The 21,298-nt window shown below is 61.3% G+C and overlaps 1 protein-coding gene across 2 annotated transcripts in view; it reads right to left on the reverse strand.

The window, feature by feature from the left end:
* The window catches only part of UNC5A (unc-5 netrin receptor A), a gene marked incomplete at its 5' end in the record, with an annotated part of 57,179 nt that overhangs the window by 1,288 nt on the left and 34,593 nt on the right, over window positions 1-21,298 (reverse strand). Inside the window, 14 exons of one of the 2 annotated variants that reach the window (XM_081092061.1) lie at window positions 37-215; window positions 825-989; window positions 1,071-1,220; window positions 1,321-1,554; window positions 1,710-1,878; window positions 2,124-2,211; window positions 4,718-5,020; window positions 5,124-5,312; window positions 6,239-6,403; window positions 6,895-7,062; window positions 7,614-7,794; window positions 7,898-8,001; window positions 8,211-8,354; window positions 13,477-13,698. In XM_081092061.1, coding sequence (XP_080948187.1) covers window positions 37-215; window positions 825-989; window positions 1,071-1,220; window positions 1,321-1,554; window positions 1,710-1,878; window positions 2,124-2,211; window positions 4,718-5,020; window positions 5,124-5,312; window positions 6,239-6,403; window positions 6,895-7,062; window positions 7,614-7,794; window positions 7,898-8,001; window positions 8,211-8,354; window positions 13,477-13,698 — 2,461 coding nt within the window. The remainder of the gene's footprint in view (window positions 1-36; window positions 216-824; window positions 990-1,070; window positions 1,221-1,320; window positions 1,555-1,709; window positions 1,879-2,123; window positions 2,212-4,717; window positions 5,021-5,123; window positions 5,313-6,238; window positions 6,404-6,894; window positions 7,063-7,613; window positions 7,795-7,897; window positions 8,002-8,210; window positions 8,355-13,476; window positions 13,699-21,298) is intronic. The other variant, XM_081092062.1, reaches the window with a different exon arrangement.

The raw sequence follows: 21,298 nt of genomic DNA on the forward strand, positions 1-21,298 counted from the left end.
GGCCTTTGCAATCCCCCCTGCCCATCTCCCAGGCACCTGTCCAGGTGGAGTTTCTGGGCCAGAGTCCGCCAGTCGGCACCTCGGCTACAGGGTGGGTCCAGGCTGGTAATGATCTTCTGCCGAATGAGGAAGGGGATCTTGAAGGCACTGGGGCCCACTAGGGCTGGGACCCCCCCTTCGCTCTCCAGAGCCAGCAGCTCCGTGAATCTTGTGTCCTGGGGGGGAGGGGGGACAGCAAAGGGGTGAAGATGACTGTTAGAACTTTCCCTGGCCCAAGCCCATGGCAACCTCCTGGGGGAGCGCCCAAACCACCTTAGAGCAAAGCACCACCTGACACCCCCACTGGGGCTCAGGGGTAATGACCTGCCAAAGTCACACAGCCAGTGAGCACTGGAGCTATCTGGCCTCCATCCCCTCCTCCCCCACCAGCCCTGACCCTACCCGCCCTGCTCAGCCTCTGCTGAACACTCGGGATTCACTGTGTTCCTCTCACCGCCTGTGTCCTTGAACTCAGACACGGCCAGAAATGCTGCCCTTCCCTCGCTGCTGCCTGTCTCACTCTTACTGATCCTCTGAGGCCCAGGACAGAGTCCTCCTCAGGGAAGCCCAGGCCGCTCCACCTCTCCTCCCTGCTGCTCCCACATCCTCTTCAGTCCCTTCCAAGGCAGTCCCTCTGCATCTGTCCGCATCTGTCCACTTGCACCTGCACCTCTCCCTGGAGGCTCGGAGGAAGAGGCCAAGGGGCTTCTGGTTCCGAGGAGGAGGTGTCGGCGGGCCTGGGGTGTGGCGCACATTATGGCAGTGCTGATGCCCTTCCTGCCCACCTTGGTGATGTTGAAGTTGATGTTGAAGCTCTGCCCGTCACCCTCCACCTGCCACACCCACACCTTGCAGGCCAGGTCACTGGTGCTGGGGCTGACACGCTCCAAGGTGAAGGTGCAGTGCAGATACTGCTGTGTGCCATTCCAGATGTGATAAAAGGGGATCTCCTGGGGGAGGGGGGCAGAAGGGCAGCGTCAGGGGTGTCCGTGGCTGGTGGGCCCGGCTCCAGGCACCGTGAGCGCCCTCACCTGGTAGCTGACGAGGAGCTTGCTCTTCCACAGGGAGCTGGGCACGTCGTGGATAGACAGGCGCAGGTTATGGTAACTGTCCTTCAAGTGCAGGACACGAGGTTCCTGGATCAGCTGTCCTCCCAGCTGCTTCTCCAGCTGCACCACCTCCTGCAGGGCCACAGGTGGTCAGCTGAGCCCGGGGGCTGGGAGAGCCCCCTGCACCTCAGCCCTCAGGGCCAGGCGCACAGAGGGTGGGGCTGGGCAGTACCTTGAGTGCATCTCGGGTGTCCTGTAGGCAGTAGACTCGGATGTTGTACTCTAGGGAGGTGCAGGCCACGGGGGCAAACAGAAGCAGCTTGAGGCGCTTGGCAGCGGCCACACTGAGGGCCTCTCCCACGAGCGCAAAGCGGCCCAGCTGCTCGGTGAAGATGTAGCAGGTGCCGGCCTCCAGCTGGCAGTAGTAGAGCTGGGAGGGCGCCTCCTCACCCAGGTGCAGCACGTCCTGCGGGTAGGGCCCGATGGGTCAACTCATGGCCAAGTGCAGCTCTGAGGGGTGGCCAGAGATTGGGGACAGGGACCTGGCTCAAGGGCCAGGTGGGAAGCCGGGCTCCACTCGGAGGCCTGTGTTGGCTCCCTAGGGTGGGCAGTGGGGCTCACCTCCCAGCTCCCCTCGCAGGACTGCTTCTTGAGGCGCAGGCTCCAGCTCTCAGGGCTAGGCTCCCCGCAATGGTCCATAGCCAGGATGACAGGCCGGGTGAGCAGCACTCCGGGGGGCCCGCAGCTAACGATGGGACTCAGCAGGGTCTGACAGCCGGCTAGGGGCAACCTCAAGTGGGGAAGTACAGGTGGGGAGGGAAAGGCATCAGTGGACCACCCTGGACTGGGTAGGACGGGGCAGGGCAGCGGCCCCTGGGGTCAGGAGCAGAGCTGGGTTGAGCTTAGGGGCAGCTCTTCCCCGGATCCCCCTCAGGCCAGACCAGACAAGGCCCAGCAGTGGTTGGGCGGGTGGCTTCCTGGTGACTGCAGGCAGGGGGGCCCACCCAGCCTCAGCTGCAGGGCCCAAGCCCACACCTCACGTCCTCCGGCTTGTGCAGCGTGAGGTAGATCTCGTAGATCTTCCCGCGAGGTATGGCATCTGGGGGGATGAGGAGGCTGACCCCTGTGATAGAGCGGGAGGAGGGCCGGGCTTACCAGGCTGCAAAGACACCAAACACTGCCAGCCCCTCTGTGAGTCTCCCTTTGAGGATGGATCGGTGCTAGCCTGGCCTGGGACAGAGGTGCCACAGGGACTGCCCAACTATCCACACGGCAGGAAGAGAATCACAGCGACCCCAAGAGAGCGCAAAGACACTTGGGTGGGCAAAGCATGCCCAGTGAGCCTGGGCACAGAAGACACCGAGACAAAAGGTGCCAGGGATGCTGGACCTACCTCCCCTTGCCCTGCGTAAAGCCTTCCCTTACTCCTACTAGATGAAGTCTAGCTCCCTGGCCTGGAATTTAAGGTCTTTCGCCTCTGGCCCCAACTGCCTTCCCAGCAGCATCTCCAGCCCAGCCTGAGCTGCCTACTCGCTGTTCTGGAACCACCGCCCAGAGCTGCCTCTGTCTGGGTGCCCTGCCCTCCTCCCTGCTCACGACCACCACTGCCCCCCCCCCCACGGGCCCTGGACGCCTCTGGGGATGGCAGCTCTCTGCCACTATGCATGACTTGGGCAGTGGCCCACTATAGGTGGGGCTGGGGCCTTGAACAACCTCGCCGCTTTGATAGCCCTCCTGGGTCTGGGAGCCACTGCGCACGTGTCCTGCTGTCTGGCTGAGTCACCCCTGCCCCAGCGTCTCGCAGGGGCAGCATCAGAAAGTGCCTGCTGAGGGAGGAGAGGTCCCAGGGGAGGCAGTAGGGGCTGGGAAGTTGCTCTGGGGATGGCGAGGGGTGGTCGTGCCCCACCTTCCTGCCCTTTTAGGACAGGGAGCCTCTACATTAGAAGAGGGAGAACAATTCTATGACTCCGTCCCACCAAGTCTGAAGGCACAGGCATGCTCTCCAGAGTGGGCGACCGGCTGGGCAGCTGGACGGTCACCACTTCCCAGAGACTGAAGCCCAGGAGAGGGGAGCCAGTGATGGAGTGCTTACAGCTACTGCTCCCTTCACCAACCCGCGCTGCCTCCCGGCACCGGCTGCCGGGGCTGGTGACAGTCCCAGAGACTGAGTGTGAACACACCTGCCTTCCCAGTCAATGAACGCTCACGCCGAGGGCAGGCACTCAGGAAGGTGAGGCAAAACCACGGGCCCTGCTCTCAAGAAGCACCCAGCCCAGTGGGGAGAATGAGATGGATGGCAGTAAAGAGTCCTGGGCGCGGGGGCAGACACCCCACAATGGTCACTGACCACCCGTGTGTGCCTGCCCCTTCCTCAGGCATGGACCATCTCACCTCATCCCTAGGGCAGAGGCATGAAGCACAGAGAGGGAGAGCTGCCAGGCCAAGACCTGGTGGGAGGGGAGGGGGATCGTGTGTGCGTGGGGTGCTGGGAGCCCACCGTGGCTGCCACGTGCAGAAGCTTCCTCAGGAGGAAAGAGGCCACCACAGTTGGCCAGCAGGGGAGGGGCCACTATGGCCTTGTCACGTGGGCTTTGCAGGGGGCATTGGGAAGTCCCGGAAAGGAGAGGGACATGACGAAGTGTGGCTGCACCGGCGAATGCCTGGCGCTGTGACCGATGACAGGTAGGCGTGGTGGTCAGGACCGGGAGAGGCTGTGGGAAGACGAGGAGCAGTGGGGTGCAGGAACATTTGAGGAGGAGGAATGATGGGATGGGTGTGTGACTGACGTAGAGGTGAGGGGCAAGTGAAGAAGAGCAGGAGGTCAAGGTGACCTCCAGTTTCTGACTCAACTGTGCTGTCCCTGAGGTGGGGAAAGCCGGGAAGCAGGAGGTTGTGGGGGAGGGTGGGAGACGGTGCTGTTTTGGGCACAAGGAATGTGAGACTTCCAGATGGAGCTGCCCAGGAGGCAGCTGGGTGTAGGATTCTGTCGCCCAGGAGAACTGTGGCTGGGGATTAGGAGTGGGAGTGATCTGCACAGACATGGCGATCAGAGCCATGGAGTGGGAGACGGAGCCAGGAGGGAGCTCTGATGAACACCTACATTTGGGAACAGGCACCCGGAGCAGCTGAAAAGGGACCAGAAACCCAGGGCTATGTGAGGTCATCTAAGCCGAGGGAAGAGAGAATTTCAGGTGGGAGTGGCCAGCCACACCAGAGGTACGAAGCTTCTTTGAAAGATGCCCATGGAGGTCTGTGGATTTTTTATCGAGGTGTCTGAGACCCCGGCAGAGGGGTTGTGTGAGGTGGTGGGTGGAAGAGCCCCTTGTCTAGGTGCTTGTCTTTTGCTGTTTCTTCACCTGTCCCACCTGGGAGCCCAGGGCCCTCCTGGAGCCGGCACATGTACACGAATGGACAGAAGTCCTGTGCCCCAGGCCACAGAAGGGAGACAGCTCTGGCCGCGGCCTCAGTGCCAGCCCCACTGTCAGCCACAACTGGGTCGTCTCCCAGACTCGACCTCCTTTCCTTGCTGGCCTAGCTCCGCGTTTGGGGTGAGGATGAGTGGCATAGGAGGGACACGGATGCTAGTCTTGCCTCTGAGAGCTCCCCGAGCACTTTGGGGCCCTTCCCACCTGTATGAGGGATCATCAGCCGGCCCCCGAGGAAGTTGAAAGTCCCATAGGCCATGTTGCTGATGCCTCGCGGCAGGGAGCGGAAGTAGTTCTGGGTGGACAGGCGGGAGACAAAGTCCTCGGCCTCAGAGGTGGGCGAGCTGTGGTGCAGCGTGTGGCGGCCGCCACTCAGCGGGCTGAGCAGGTGCCCATTGGTTAGCTGGAACTTGGGGCTGGGTCCGTCCTGCCGGGGACACAGGCTGCCCTGGTAGGTGGTGGTGGTGGTGCTGAGGTCTGGCTGGATGGTGAGCAGATGGGGATTGTCTGCAGGATAAAGGCAGACTCAGGGAGTGGCACTGAGGGTGGCCAGGCCGGGGGGCCCCTGGCATGGGGGCCAGGGCGGGAGCTGGGGGCAGAGGCACCACACCTGCTTTGCTGGGCTTGATGCTGACGGGCTGAAAGCCGGAGGTGAGGATGGAGGAGTCGGCCACATCTGAGTCCAGCCCCTCCTTCTTACGGCAATAAACGAGGATGAGGACGAGCAGCAGCAGGAGGAGACACACGGCCACGGCGACGAGGCCCACGTAGAGAGCCACGTCCTCTGGCCCAGAAGCAGCTGCGGGGGGTGGGGGGGAGGGGGAGAGGTCAGCGGTTCCCACTCCTTGGGCATCAGCACTATTGGGCAGCGGACGCTGGCGCGCGAGCAGGGAGTCAGCATGCGTGCATCCCCGCCCTGCATCTGCCACCACCTCCTGTGTCACAGAGCCAATCACATCCCTCACAGGCTCGATTCAGGCGGAGGCTGCTGATCCCCAGGCGGGCGGGGAAGAGACACTTCCCCAGGAGGCCTTGGATGGGGCTGCTAGACTGAACCCCCGCTTCTGGGGCCCAGGCAGCTGAAGCCGCGGGGAGCTCCTGAGACCCCCCAGAGCATGGGATCCGCTTCCTGGGGGGTCTGCCCACCTCGTCCCTGGTCCCTGCCAGGGCTCTTCTCCTCGCCTGCCTCTCCAGGCCGGGGGCGCGGCTGGGGAGGGTGATTGACTGCCCAGAGGAAGCCGTATTGATTTTAGAAGGGCTTTGCATAATGGAAGAAATGTCCATCAGAAAGGAATTGACACAGATAATTAGGTTTTTAATTGAAAGAATGGGGGAGGGTGTGTTCTAGAGAAAAAAATCCAACAGAGATCTTTAATTGTTAGTTATGGCCTTATAATTAACAGGCCTCACAGGCCTGGTGTCCCCACAGGACTTGCCTGTGCACTTGGGGGACAGGGAGGAGGTGATGTTTCAGGAGAGGGGGAGGGGGGCATGTGCACAGTAAAAGCTCAAAAGTATGCATGTTTTGGGGGAGACGAGGGGTGTATTGGGGTGTGCAGGGGCCCGCATGTGGGTGTTTATGATGGGGATCCCCGAGGGTCCTGAGCTTTGGAGAGGGGGGTGCAGCCTGTGGCAGGGGACTAAATCCCTGAGCCACCACCTCCCTGGAGCTGGGCAGGGCCAGTCCTGGCAAACTCAAGAGGACTCCCAGGGCAGAGGACTCACTGTGCACACAGAGGTCGCTGGTGCAGTTTCGGGAGTCCAGGTCGGCACCCTGGCACTCCTCGCCTCCGTTGCGGGGTGCTGGGTCAGAGCACTCGCGGCTCCGCCAGTGGGTGCAGTCAAGCCCACAGGCCGACCACTTGCTCCACGGGCTCCAGCTGCCGTCCACTAGGGGAGACAGACACAGAGAGAGGAGATGACACTGTCAGCCTGGGGAGCCAGCTCAGGCTCTGGGTGCAAGGCCAGGGCCAGGGAGGCCCCCCCTGCACACCCTCTGGTGTCCAGCTGGCCTGGATGACACATGCTAATGATGGGAGGCACAATGACACCTGCCTGTTTGGCTCTACCCACACCAGGGGGCTGCCGCGGCCCTGGGGCCGTGTGGGCACCCAGGCTAAGCCCTGCCCTTGCCCCACTGACTGCCCCTGTCCTGACTGTACCTGAAACTCTGGGGCTCAGACCCTCTGCCGAGACGGAGCCGGATATGGACCGAGCCCTGCCTCCATCATACTGAACCCCATCCTGGCCTTGGACTGAGCCTGGCCCTACGTGCGGGCGGGTGGGATGGAGCCATGGGGGGCAGGCTGGCGGGTGTGATGGAGCCAGGGCACGGAGATGGCGAGGTGAGGAGCGATGCAGGAGGCGGCAGCCGCTGGTACCTGGGCACAGGGTGGCGCAGGCTGTTTTCTGGACATTCTGCCCCTCACAGAAGGCGCCCCCGTTGAGAGGCGCCGGGTTGGTGCAGCTCCGGCTCCGTTTCTGCCAGCCGCGCCCACAGCTGGCGCTGCAGACGGACCACTCGGTCCACGTCGACCACCCACCGTTCACTGGCCAGACAGAGAAGGACTGGGGTCAGGGAGCGGGGGCTTCCTCAGACATGCTGGCCCAGGGACCAGGGCAGGGGGCTGGAGGGGAAGCCCTGGAGGGCAGGCCACACTGTGCCAACTGCCCCTTCCTTCCACCAGCAGGTGCTGTGGGCACTAGGGCAGCCAGCCCGAACTTGTAGCTCCCAGGCCCCTCCAGCTCAGACTCCAGCCTTCAGAGGGGCAACTTCTGCACCCGCTCCCTCTGCCTGCTCCTGGGGCGCCCAGAACACTACTTCCCGCCCAAGGTCACTTCCTAGTCTCCCTCTGAACCCTCATCTCCTGCACAACGCTCCCTGCCCACAAGTCAGCCAGGGGATGGTGTGGCTACAGATGACCAGCCACCCGCACCTTCGCCCACACACCCTTTGGCTCCCTGATAGGCCCAGACAGGCCCTGCCCTTCCCAGTCAGCCCACCGCCTGGCCCGCCTGGCCCTGCCTCCCTGGGGAGCCAGTCACAGTGCCACCCCGAGGACTTCCGAGCTCTCCCTGCCCTGCCAGTGCCGGGGCCCACCGTAGACGATGACGGCGGCGGAGGCGCTGCGGCGTCGGGCGACGATGTTCTTGGCCACGCAGGTGTAGTTGGCCGTGTCGGCCAGGCGCGCCTGTCGCACCACCAGGCTGTGCTCCCGGGTGATGTACACGTTGGGGTCCAGGGACGGGTCCACCAGGTCCTCATTCCGGAGCCACTCCACCTGGGGAAGGAGCCACACCTCTGCACAGCCCCGGGTGAGAGCAGTCCCTGGGGGTCAGCCTGGGGGCTGGGCAGGCAGGACCCGAGCTTGGGAGTCCCCTCACCTCTGCCGGGGGGATGCCCTCCGGCGGGCGGCAGGGCAACACGATACCCTGCTCCAGGGACACCTCCTTGGCCAGCGGCTCCTGCTCAAAGTTCTTGCGCAAATCTGGAAGAGCAAGAGCGTCCTCCAGCTGGGCGCCTCGTGCCCGTAGCCTGGCCTGCTTCCCCGGCCCCACAGGAGCCACGGCACATGGCAGAAGGAGGTGCCAAGTGCGCAGCGGCTATGGGTGGCTCTTCCTCCCATCAAGGCAGGACCCAGGCTTTCTGACAGGATCCTCCCCGCCCCCACAACCTGAGGGCAGGCCCCGGACTCACAGGCTATTCGGATGTAGGCCTTCTGGCTCTTGGTGGTGCCTGAGGAGCTCCAGGCCACGCACTGGCACCAGTACTCCTCCAGCCCAAACACCTTCTCCACCTGCTGCCTCGAGACGTTGATGCGGACCTCCATGGCAGGCAGGCCTGGGGGCGGGAGGGGTGGGTTGCTAGGGCCCGGGCCACCCTGAGCCTCCCTGTTCCAGGCCAGAGCAGACACGGGGCAACTCTCAACCTGGAGGGCACTCTGGGGGACCCACAGGAGCTCAGTGGGTCTGCCCTGGAAGCTAGGGGTAGGTTCTTAGTCCTTCCATTCTTTGTACTCCGTTACCCAGGGGCCTGTCTCCAGAGTCTCTTACAGAAATGCCCCTAATGGGGCTTCTGGCAGCAGGGGCTGGCCTCCCAGGACCCCAGGAAGAAGGGGTGTGGCAGACTGGCCAGCCCGAGGGCTTTGTGGGTAAAAGGGTGAGGAAGGATCTGGCTCAGCTTCCTGGGGGTTAGCAGGTGGACCCTGACATGTGATAACATAATAGCAGCTATTAACAGGATAATTGCACCCATTGCCTAGTGTGATAATAGACCCCTGGGCTTAGCAAGCAATCCCCGCATGCTGGCTGTTGTCTTCTGCACCCCCTATCCACCCCGCCCGAGCCCTGGGCCGCACTGCTCCCACTATGGGTGACGGAACATGCTCACAGGACGAGGGCTTGCCGTAGGTCCTCCTCCCACGGCGATCTGAACCCAAAGCATGTTGAGGGTGTCCTGTAGTCACCTGGGTGGGCTGGGAGGACCCAGGCCATTAGGGAGAAGTGTCTGCAAGGGTGAGGGGGTGGCCCACACGGGGAGGCTGCCTGGGATGGGTGTCGGGACCTGCTCTGCACCAGCTGAGCTAGAGGACCTCGCTCAAGAATGGACGCAGGCCCCTGCCCTCGGCCACACTGGGACCCAGGGAGTGGGGGTACGAGGAGGGCCCAGACCTTCTGAGGACCCAGAAGAGGGGACAGCAGCCTCCTGGCCCTGGGCCAGAACCAATGTCCCAGGAGTGAGAAAAGACCGTTTGTTTCCAATTTCTCCTCCTTCTGACCCCAATTTCCCTCGGGTCAGTGGCTTATCAGAAAGAGGGAGAGAGGCCGGGCAGCAATGTGTTTCCATTGTTAACAGAGAAATTCAATTAGGGCTGCATTGCAGGAGGAGCAGCAGTCCAGCTGAGCAGGGAGGCTGTTTTCTCTCTTAATTTCTCTAACCGTGTCTCCCCTGACCCCTGCCCACACCCTCCTCACTGAGCCCCCAGCTCCCGCCTTGGTTCCTATCACTCGCCCCTGCCTCTGGCTAGTTCTCACAGGAGATTGGGGGACGGTGTCACCTCTGCCTGAGGTCATTCTCTGAGGTTCTCTGGGGGGTGTGGTGAGGGCTGAGGGCAGAGGGGCTCTCACAGGGTCTGTGTACAGGGGGCCCTGGGCACCAGCCGCCTGCTAAGCACACTGAGTCTTGAAGCACCTCAGTAGAAGCCATGCACACACTCAGCGGCGCAGACCTCCAGAACATTCTGAACTGGGGAGTTTTTCTCTCTGGGCAGACAGGTCTATGGGTGGGCCATCCATCCCGTAGGGGGTTGGGGAGCTCACGCCCCGCCCGGCAATCAGCCTGGGAGAACAGCACTAAATTTAAGCGTGCCTATTTCTTTCTCCCCGCCTCCTCCCACTCCTGTCCTGCCACCTCCTCGGCTCCTTCCTGCTGCCGTAAACGAGGGCCAAGTTTATCCTCCATGTCCCACTTCCAGGCAGCGCCCTTCAACCCCACAAGCTCCAGGAGGGCGGTGGGCCCAAGGGGAGATCAGACTCTGCCCTGACCAGCCCATGAGGTGAGGGGCTGTGCCCGTTTCCCTGCAGGTCTCGGAGCAGCCTGGATCCTGGGAGCGGTTTCTGGGCATGGCTGTCTGCACCTGCCTGGTAAATGTGAGCAGATGCCGGCCTTGGGGAGGGACGGGGCCCAGGAGCGTGTGGGGTGTGAGCAGGGGGCACGTGGGGAGGCCCGGGGAGTATGGGCTGAGTATTTATGGGAAGGAGAGGATTGGCAAGGTGGGGGCTCTGAGGCCAAGTTTGAGCTCAGGTTCTCACCAATCTGTGTCTAATAACCAATCAGTTTATGTAACAATAAATGACACCCCCAGACTGGACTCCAACGCTTGGCTTCAAAAATTTCAGGCTGTTCCAGCATCAGCAGGTTTGGGTTGAGGGTTTTCAGGCTTTGGTCCCTAACCCTGGTCTTCTGATTGGGAATGGGGGCAAGTGAGGGGGAACAGGGCGCTCTCTCCCGGGGCTTCCGCCCAGCCACCCTCAGTCCCACACAGGAATGGGTGTGGCTGCAGGTCTGGGCTGACCTCTGATCACTGCCACACCTGCCTGAGCCCAGGAAGTTCTGGGTCAGGCTCTGCTCTGGGCCTCCATGGTGCCATGGCCTGTGTTTGTGGGCAAGGAAGGGAAGCCTATCTGAGATTCAAAGCACTCAAAGGCTCTGTGTTGAGAAATCAACAAGATCAATGAAAATCAGGTGTGCTGGCCATGGAAGACCTGAGGTCAGGTGAGGGTCCTGGGGTTGAGGCGGGGGGGGGGGGGGGGGGACATGGCCCCATGAGCTCTGCTGGTCTGGCTGGCTGGAAGGAGCAAGGCCAGCAGAGTCTGCTGGGGACTGTGGGCTGGGGGCCCTCAGCATGTGTGCTGGGCCTGGGTCTCAGCTAAGCCATGGATTCCAGGCCTCGTGATTCCAGGAGACAAGGAGCAGGGCTGGCCTGGGGCCTGCCAGGGGTTCTAGGACAGACCCTCAAGGCTGAGGAAAGGCAGGTCTCTGGCTGTGGCTTCCTCCTCCTCATCTGTCCTTTCCCCGGGGGACTTGCCACAGCAGTGGGAGGACTCACGCAAAAAGCTGCAGAGGCCCTGGGCGTGGGGTGGGGAGGAAAGGCCTGGAGCTGGGCTCTGACTGGGTGTACGAGATCTCGTGGCTTCCCCCTCCAACGTGCAAGGGGCCCTCCTCATCCCCATTTACAGAGGAGGAAACTGAGGCTCAGGGAGGGAGGGGACTTGCCCTGGGGAAGGCAGACTCTCCACTGGGACAATGTGAGCCCCAAAGCTGCCACGTGGGCAGGAGGGTAATGTGAGCAGAGGCTCTGGCTCTGGGAGGTGCTGATGGCGCCAGGGACTCTCTTGGGCCACAGAGATCACCGACCTTCTCCATCCCCTCCCATGGAGGCTGACTTCCTGCACCAATCCAGGCCCGGCACAGAGCAGGCGCTCAGTTAACACCCGAGGACCGAAGGAAGAAAGCTGCCAGCACCAGGCGCCCACAGGCCAGGGCAATGCCGGCTCAAAGGCCCGGGCAGAATCGCTGGGGGGGGGGGGGGGTGCTGGTGCTTGCAGGGAGGGCCAGCCCCTGCTGACCCTGGGAGAATGGGGTGAGTTCTGTGGGCCGGATGCCTGGTTAGAGCCTTTTGGGGTCCTATAGGAGTCAGAGCCAAGGCCTCCATCCCGTCTCTATCCGACAGGCTGGTTCTGAGGACGGGATCACACTCAGCCTAAACCCGGGCAGAGTATTGTGAGAGCTTCCTGTCCTCTGGGCAGGAATCGCCCTCCTCCAGCCGCCTCCGCCCGGCACCAACTTCCCACAGTGCCAGTCTGGCCACAGCCCACTTCTCCCGCCCCAATCTGGCCCCACTGCTGGCCCACCATTCTTACACCAGCACTTCTGGTCCTTGGCCTGGGAAATGCTGGCTTCAGGTTGGTCCTAAGATGAGCTTGGATGGTACTCTTTTCTGGGATCCTTCCTGGGTCACCCAGCAGCTCCTGCCTGGAGCGGGGGCCACCTCTATGGGCCCGCGGTCCCCTGTCTGGCTGGGCATCAGCGTGAATCACCCTGGGCACAGCCTCCTATCCCGGCTGCACTGCCTCTCTGACCTCACACTGGTGGCCATACCCCACAGGGAATGTGTGCTGTCTCAGGTTGGCTGAGGCCTCTGGGGAAGGGGCTCAGGACTCAACCTGAGGGCTCCACAAAGCACCAGGACAAAGGGAGAGGCGAGGAGCTTCACTGGGTAAGTTAGTGAGGAGGAGAGGCTGTTGTCAGCTCCGCAGGCCGCTCATGGCCCACCGGCAGCCTCAGGCCGGGCTGGAGGCGGGGCGTGAGGTCTCCTACAGAGGGCACTTCTCCGGTCTGCTTCCGGCCCTGGAACCCCCCTCTCCAGGCTCAGCCAAGTCCACTGGTTCTCTCTCCTCAGCATCTCTGGATCTGCCCCTCCCTCCAGCCCCCCTCCCCCACACTGGCCCCCGAGTGTCACCCATAGCTCTGTCCATGTGAATGGCAGCTGGAAATCCCATGGAACTGTGACCTCATGCCAGAGCCGAATGGGTGAGGCTACTGGATGACATCACTGCCCCTGTGCGCACCCACATTTTTCCTGCTGACCCCCGACTTGCACCCATCTGCCTCCAAGCCTTTGTTGTGCTGTGTCCCTTGCCTGGGACACCCTTCCCTTTCCTCTCCCTGACCAGTTGCTATCCCCTCCTTTTCCATGTCACCTCCCCAGGCAGCCTCCGTCCTGTTCTCCTCTGGCTGCCACAGCCCCCAGGCCTCGCTGCGAGGTCACCATGCTGCCCACCTACCTCCATGCGGGGCCGTGTCACCAGCACAGAGAGAGTGCTCAGAGAACGTGTAAGTGGATGGATAAACGAACGAATGCAAACATTAAATCAGGGGTCCTCAAACTTTTTAAACAGGGGCCAGTTCACTGTCCCTCAGACCATTGGAGGGCCGGATTATAGTTAAAAAAAAACTATGAACAAATTCCTATGCACACTGCACATATCTTATTTTGAAGTAAAAAAACAAAACGGGAACAAATACAATATTTGTATTTGCATGTGGCCCCCGGGCCGTAGTTTGAGGACCCCTGCATTAATTACTCAGAGTGTTAGGTCCCTGAGTTCTTCAATAATTTGGGATCCATCCCTTCCAAACCCCCTTTCTTTGCTGGCGCAGCTACCCAGGCAGAGCCTGGCTGACACAGCGGTGGGGACCTGCTCCTCCATGGCTCCCTGGGCATTTCAGGGTCTTCTCTGCTACTCCCCCTCCAAGCTGTGAGGTCTGGTGGGGAACTCCCAGGACGGGTGCTGGTGTATGAGCCCTCGGTGTGGAGCCCGTTTACATCCTGGCCTCGTGCTCACAGGCTGCAGCGGGGCCTCCCCTTCCCGCGGTCCGCCCGCCGCCCGGCCCGCCTCACCGCTGCTCCCGTCCGTGCTGCGCTCGATCACGTGGTCCACCTGGCGCACCCACTCCCCGTTGCACTTGAAGAAGATCTGCGTGGCGGGCACGGCCTTGCACACCAGCAGCACCGGCTTGTTCTTGACGATGTACACGTCCTCAGGCTCCACCAGGAAGTTGGGAAGCAGGTCTGGGTTGGCGCCGGGCACCGGGTTGGCCACCGTGGCATTCTGCTGGGCACCTGCAGCAGGGCAAAGGCGGAAGGTGAACCAGGCCTCTGCTGGGCTTTCGGGGTCCTCCGGGGGTTCCCTGCCCATTCAGGGGCAGGGCCAGGCCATGGGAAGCCAGCTGCTGGGGCTGAGGGAGGAGTAAGGCATGTTGCCACTACCAGCCCAGATGCTAAATGTCCCCCCCTCGCCCGCCTCAGTGTCCCCTCTGTAACATGGGGGAGGAGCAGCCCACCCCCCCCAGCTGAAGACGGCGGAGACGAATGAGACAAGGGCGGCAGCAGTCAGGCTCGTTACCACCCGGGTAGGAGCTCTGGGATCTGGTGAGGCAACCCCCTGCCCTGGGGTGCGGGGGACCCAGGGGAGAGTAGGAGCCCCTTCCTCTGCTGCCCTGGCTGTCTCCGGTTGCTTCAGGGCTGATCCCCATTCCTGCCCTTCACACAGTAGGTGCTCAGAGCATACCAAGTGAGTGAAGGAGGGGAGGTGGCACAGCTTACAGGAGAGGCCCGGGGGAGGGCAGGTGCGGTGGCCTGGGCTGCGGGTGGCCCGGGACAGGATGGGAGCCAGGAGAGTGTGTCTGGGAGCCTGAGGGACCTGGGCCACGTCCCACCCTTCAAGGAGACCTGAGTATGGGTTTCCTTCTAATTTTAACTGAAAACCACAACCATCCCACAAGTCATTTGTTGCTAATTACACAGGTAATTGGCTCTGAGGCTTTGGCAGAGGTAAACCCCACAGCAGTGTGACAGGCTGCTAAACCAGCAGGACCCCTGAGAGGGTGGGGGTTGGGGGGAGTGGGAGGAGGCAGTGAGAGCACCCTCAGCCTCCACACACCGCTGCCCACCACACAGACCCCTGCCGGCCTGGCCCCCTCAGGGCTGCAGTGATGTCCCCACCAGCACACACTCACGGTCCACATGGGCCTCTACCCACTCTGCTCCCTGCTGTGGTGGCCTTGGGCGAATTGCTGCTTTGCCATCTGTGCGATGGAGGCCGGCCTGCCCGTGGTGGAGCCTGGAGCCTCACCAGGTCGGCCCCCTGGCTCCACTACCCTTCCCACAGGCAGCTCAAACTCACAGCGGGCTTCTACCAGGGAGGCCTGCCGCCTGGTGCCTGGGCCCACCCTCCAGGGAGCATCCGTGTGGCCCTCTCTCCTGCCTGCACAGGGACCCTCTCTTTCTAAGGTGGGAGTTGGCCCCCTCCCTCCCAGACTGTGACCTGGGGGAGGGGATCTGCGCCTGGTCCTATAGACGCCCTGGGCCAGGCAGGGGAGCTGGGAATGCCTGCGGAGAGGCTGGGAAACCCGCTGTGACTTCAAGGAAGCCCCCAACCCTCTAGCCTCTTTCCTCGCCTGACGGACAGGGAGATAGCACCCAGTTCTTAGGTTCTGAGGGTGAAATGAGAAAAGCACTCGGCGCGTGCTCAGTAAGTGCTGGCTGCTGCCACCACAGGGGTTTGCACTGAGGATGGCCAAGTGCAGCTCCCTCAGCTCAGGAACCCTCACAGCAAGCTCTTCAGGGTGCGGGCTGATGAGGAAACTGAGGCAGGAGCTGGCAGGTGCCCTGCCCTCAGATGGGGGTGGTGGGGATGCAGGCAGAGAGGAGAAGTCACTTAGATATAAATGGGGACTCTGAGGCCCGAGGGGAGTCCTCAGACACCCCAGCTCCGGCCTTGGACTCAAAAAATGCCTTGGAGCAGCCTCATGCCCCTTTTGTTATTCCAGTTGCTTTTCACTGTCACTCAGCAGCCACTTGCAAGTCCCTGACCCAGAGAGCGGGCTCAGCCTGCGTAGGGCGGCATCCGGCTCCGGCTGCAAGGTCTAGAGAATGAATCGGATGGTGAGCTTCTGATATGGACTTGGAGTGGGGAGAGGCCCAGTGGTCTCTCTGGACATTTATTGGGGAAGCTACAGGATCTCAGCCAACTTGACTCCCGAGCAGGGCCTGCAGGGGGCTCAGGGACAGGGGTCACAGGCTCTAGAACGGGTGGGAGCCCCCCGTGGCAGGGCCTGCCTGGGACCTCCCCTTGCGGAGACTCAACGTGATGGCCTGTGCCTGTCTCCTGGCTAGAGGCTGGGTGGGCAGGGGTCATGGCTGGGGGTGTGGGCAGGGAGTGGGTGCGTGGTCCTCCGGCCTCCCTATCGATCACGGCGCCAAGCACTGCTCACGTCAGCCGCCTGCTGAACCCAGCACAATCCCTCATGTCTACATTTAACTGCTAATGAAAAATAAATGTACTGTGACCAATAAGGGACATAGCTCACTTCTCCAGGGCCTCGGTCATGCCACACTGGTGTGACCGCCCCTCCCCACCCCGGTGGGGGGACTTTTATTGGGTAGAACCCAAAGGGCACTTTCTAGGTTACAGCTATGCCCTCCAGCAAGGACACTCCCGCCATGGGTGGGGGTACATTCAGGCCCCACTGGGTGTCCTCTAGGGGCTACAGAAGCTGCCTGGGCGGCAGAACTGCCTTCCCCTCTGGCCCCTGAGCCCGCTGTGACCTTCACCCTGTGGTCAGCTCCTGCAACCTCCTGAGGCTTCACTGTCCGGTTAGGCCTCTCGTCTGAACGAAGGCCCGGTGAGGTCTCTCCCCTCCACATGCAGGCCACTAGGGTGAGCATTTCTCTGACAGGAATCCTGTGCTTGTCTATCAGAGACAACACAAAGCAGAGCATGCTCACTGCCAAGTGACCTGTGATCCTTTCAACAGGCAAAAGCTTCAGATCACCTCAGTCCCCGCCGTTCTCTGTTGTCCCACCCTGGCCTTGCTTCTATGTCTGCCATCTGCTTGGCTTCCACGGGCATTTCAGAATGGTGCCAGGGCCTTTGGCTGGCATCCCTGAGCCCTCTGTCCTGGCTCAGTCTAATCTCCTGTGCAGAAACACCCTCTGATCCCTCCTAGGCATGCCTCCCTCCTCCAGGTCTCTGCCCATGGTCTTCTGTCTGCTATGCCCTTCCTTCATCCTCTGCCAGCACCTTCCTCCCTTCTCCTCAGGGCCCAACTCCACAGTCACTACTCTGGAGAGAGGAGTCCCCTCCCTACTCTCCCAGGAAACCACACATCCTGTTTAGCCTCTCTGCGCCTGGGCCCGTCCTCACTGGTACAGTAGCTCCCACCAAAGGAGAAGCGCCGAGTGGCTGAGGCCTCCATCCCCACCACCACACTGTCCATCCCTGGTCCTTGCCACCCAATTCAAGGATGCCTGGGCCCACGTTAGTGACTGGAGACTTGGAGTGGGGTGCCTGTCGCTGCTCCTGGGGTGACAAAGGTGGAAGAAATGCTCTGTCAGGGCAGATGCACCAGGGCTGCAGGAGGGCAGGTGCAGGGCCCGCTGGCTCTTCAGGCCCTGCCACTTCCCGAGCCCACCCCACTCTCCGGAGGCTCCGGCCACCACACCCGGCCATGGCTTTCCCACCCTCACGGACGTGGCCCAGCGGCCCCCTGGGTTTCAGAAGGAAGATCTCCTTCACTTATTAGCGGGCCTGATGGGCTCTTGGTCACCAGGAATTGCAGACGGGGCTGTGCGGATGACTCAGGCCCTGAAGGGGGAACCCCACTTCTAGTGAGCCCTAGGGCTGGTCTGCTGGCCCCCACCTGTCTCAGGAGGGCACTGGCACCCCTGCTCTGGCTGCTCTATTCAGTGTGGGAGCAACGATCCTAGCCAGGATCCTAGGATCCGTTGCTGGCCCTGGGAAGACCACGTCTGTGTGAGTATGTGTGTGTGTCCATGTGTGTAGGGAGCCTGGGGCCAAGAGAGAAATAAGAGACCAGTGGAGTGGACCATGTGGGCCTGCCTCACGTGATTCATCTGGGAACTCCACCTGCCTTCAAGTTTCGGCAAATGTGTCACCTCCTCCAGGAGGCTTTCCTGGACCTACACTCTTTGTTACCTGCCCAAGTGCCCACCCTGTCCCCTAAGCCTCCCTCCAGGGTACACACCCCGTTCAGAATTAGGGTGGATTTATTTGCACATTGACTCCGCTCAGAGTGGGAACCCAGGTCTGGCCTGGGTACTGATGGAGTATTTGCTGAGTGACTGAATGTCCACCCCTTCTTCTCCCTTGAACTTCAGAAGATCTGCTACGAGTGGCCACAGGCAGAGTCATGGGCAGGGAGAGGGCTCTGCACGCCAGGCTGCCCCCCACATCCCAACATGCCACTGCTGAGCCCCCCTTTCTCACCTGCAGCCTGGGATGATAAGACCTCCCCGCGTAACTCTGAGGCCCAGGGTGGGTGTGAAAGTGCTCTTGAATGTTTTATTTTTAAAGGCACCATGAAAATATGAGGTGTGATTAATCCAGCTATTAATGAACTTGTATTTACTGAGTGAGGACTCAGTCCCTGGGAGCGGGGTAGGCAGGCTGGGGGCAGGGTGTCGTACCACTGCTTCTCAAGCAGCCTTGCCCAGCCCCTGCCCGTCACCTGCTCCTTCCATCCTCCTAACAGCCCACGTTGAGGGACACAGCAGGGGGGTGGGGCGGCAAGCCCCCACTTATTCCACTTCCCCGAGAATGTTCTGGATTTGAAATGCGGTGGGGGAGGGGGCTGGAGGCCCAGCAGCCTCCGTCTTCCTGACCAGAACAGCCTGACCCTTTCCTGGCTGCGCGTGCAGCACTGAACCCCTCATCCCGGATGCCTGTGCTCCAGGCGGCCATGCAGGTGTGCATTTGGTCCGCGTGGGGCCTGGGTGTTGCGCTCCTAGGCCCAGGCAGGGAGAGCAGAATGCCACAGGCCAACACACTGTGCCCGCACCTGGTGCTGGAGGCCCTGTTGGCCTTGCCTCTAGGACCCCCCTCCATGTGTGCCCTGTGGGGAGGCCTCTTGACTGTCTGCAATTCCTCAAGGGCTTGTGGACATTCTGTTCCCAGCTCTGACCACCCCCCCCCCGCCCCTCCCCCTTCAGCTAACAGCACTGGTTTTTCTGCAGAAAATGCCCATTCCCACCCCATTCAGGCCATATCTGCCTGGGTGACTTCTACTCTCCCTTCAAGTCCTGCTCAAACACCCCCTCCCAGGAAGCCTTCCTGACCCCCAGGCAGAGCCGGCCACACCTCCCCTGAGCTCTCACAAGCCCGGATGGAACTTGCCTCAGCACCTCACACATCATATTGTCACCGTTTCTGAATCTGTCAGCACCTTGAGGGCAGGGACTGAATGGTGACATCCCCCCACCCTTCATGCATCCCTATAGACTGGCCAGGGTCTGACACAGTGAGTGGCTAGCGAAGGTTTGTTGAATGAATGTTGAACGGCATTACCTCATCCAAGACCAGAGCCCAGAAGGGAGGATGGAAATGGAGGACACACATTCAGATTTGGCTGGAAGCTAGCTCTGCTCATCTTCCAATCAATCAACCAATCAACCAGTCAATCAGTCAATTCCAGAGACCAGTGCTGGACTCAGGGGAAGCAGAGACTGATGTGCAGGGTCCGGTGGGGCTCCTGGCCCCGCCCTGTGGGGGCTGCAGGGACCAGACGGGGGGATGGGGATTCAGGTTCTCCTGCACGGTGGTCTGAGATGGCTTCATGGGTTATTTTTTAAACTCAGGACAGTCTATAATGAGGGGGCGGCACTCAGGGGCTCTGAGGAGCAGAGACGGAATCCCTGCTTGCTGTCAGACAGACAGACGGCTGTGGGGTCTGGGGGGGTGAAGGAATGGTGGGGTGGGAGGCCCCAAGATGACAGATTTGGGGGCCACGCAAAGAACCCTGAGGTTCCAGGAGGCAACTCATGGACCTGCCCGAGGTGACAGCAGGGTGCCATGGGGCCGGAGGCAGCTTGGGTGTGCGTTCCAGAATTCTCCCAGATCCAACACAAAGCCCTGTGCCCTGCCTGCCAGCTCTCGCTGGGCTCACTCACTGTCCAGCCCCATGCAGGGCCCTGTTTCTCAGGCCTCAGTTTCCTCATGTGGGCGCACCCTGCACCAGGACCAGGTGGGTCAGGACTGCTCCCTGCCCAGGGTCTCGAGGTGCCCACCCACCCTGGCCCCCTTCTTCTTCCCCTTTGATCTATCCCTTTGTCATCTGTCCCCTGCCTGTTGCTCCCAAAGGCCAGGGCTTCCTGGAGGCAGGGGCAGGTCTGGGTCCAGGCTCTTTTGCCCCAGGGGGTGTTCAGTGCACAAAGGAGAGGATGCCTGCAGTCTCTCCTGCCTAGGGGTGTGCAGGGGGTGGAGGTGACCGGGTGGGGGTGCAGCCCCTCATGGTGTCCCTTTGAAGGGAGAACTGCTCTCCTGACCCGTGCTCACACACATGCATGTGCAGCGCTCTGGTTTCCATGGTAATGTGTGTGTGAAAGTGTCAGAGGCAGCAGCCACCTCCCGAAGTCACCCTCCTCCCCAGCGGGCTTCAGGGGTCCACCCTGTCACAAGGGCTGACACAGGCACCACGAGGAAGACATGTGTACAGGCTGAACTGCAAAGGACAAAGAGGGCGGGGTGTGTGGAGAAGGCACCACCTCCCCAGCTCAGAAGACAGTCACACTGAGTCGGGTGCATGGCTGGGCGACTGCCTGCCACCAGCGCACAGACCGGCACTGCACTCAGGAGCCTCTGACCAGCCCTCGTGTTGCAGACGAGGACCGTGAAGTTCAGGACTTGCCGAAGGTCACACAGTCACAGAGGGCAGGGTGGGCACAGGGTGGGCAGGGGTCTGGGTGTCTCCTAGACAAGCGTCTGGCCTGCCCACCCACCGCCCTCTGCTCGCTCCACTTACTCCCTGACCCCGTTTCTCAACCCCCACAGCTGATCCCAGTCCTGGGCCTTTGCACTTGCTCTTCCCCCTGCCCCCTGCTCTTCAGGGATGCGAATCCCTTCTAATCCCTCAGCTCTCGGCTCCGCTCCAAGGCTGCCTCCCGGCAGGCTCCTCCTGACTGCCATGCCCCCACCCCTCCCCCCCCCTGTTTCCTCAGAGCACTCCCACCATCTGAAGTCACCTGTTACTGTCTGTGTCCCCTCCCCCTGAAAGGGGCACAGCAATGGGGACCACACTTGTCTTCTTCGCTGCTGTGGTCCAGAACCTGGCACAGAGCAGGTGTTTGATAAACATGCACTGAAAGCATGAATGAACAAACACGGGTCTTCCCGCTCTGCACCCAGAGCCCACACCAGGGGTCGCACCTCTACTATCGCTCAGAGCCCCCACGCCCTGCGCAGGAGACTTCAAAATTACTGGGGTGCCCGGGGGCGAGTGCTGCGATGGGACAGGCCCCCGAACGCCCTCCCGGGCCCCTTCCTGCCCCGGGGACTTACTTCAGGCCAGAGAAATAGTTAATAAAGCTGAGGCCTAAATAAGCATTTGATTAACAAACGATAAAATAGCTATTGTGTCCCCGAATTAAGCTATAATTGTGGCTGATAATTGGCTGGTTAGAATTTAATAAGCTGCAATTAAATAGAATGGAATCCAAGGTAATTATGTGGTCGCACAGCCCACAGAGAACTGGGGAAGGAAGGCTTTCTTCGGCTTTGGACTCTGCTGCTGGCGCAGTGTGTGCTGCTGTGGATGTGTTTCTGGTTCTGGTGGTTGTGTGTGTGTGTGTGTGTGTGTGAGAGAGAGAGAGAGAGAGAGAGAGAGAGAGAGAGAGAGAGAGAGGATAGGCCTCTTCCACCTCTCAC

The sequence above is a fragment of the Myotis nattereri genome (genome assembly GCF_964212035.1).
Source record: "Myotis nattereri genome assembly, chromosome: 5".
Lineage (NCBI taxonomy): Eukaryota > Metazoa > Chordata > Mammalia > Chiroptera > Vespertilionidae > Myotis > Myotis nattereri.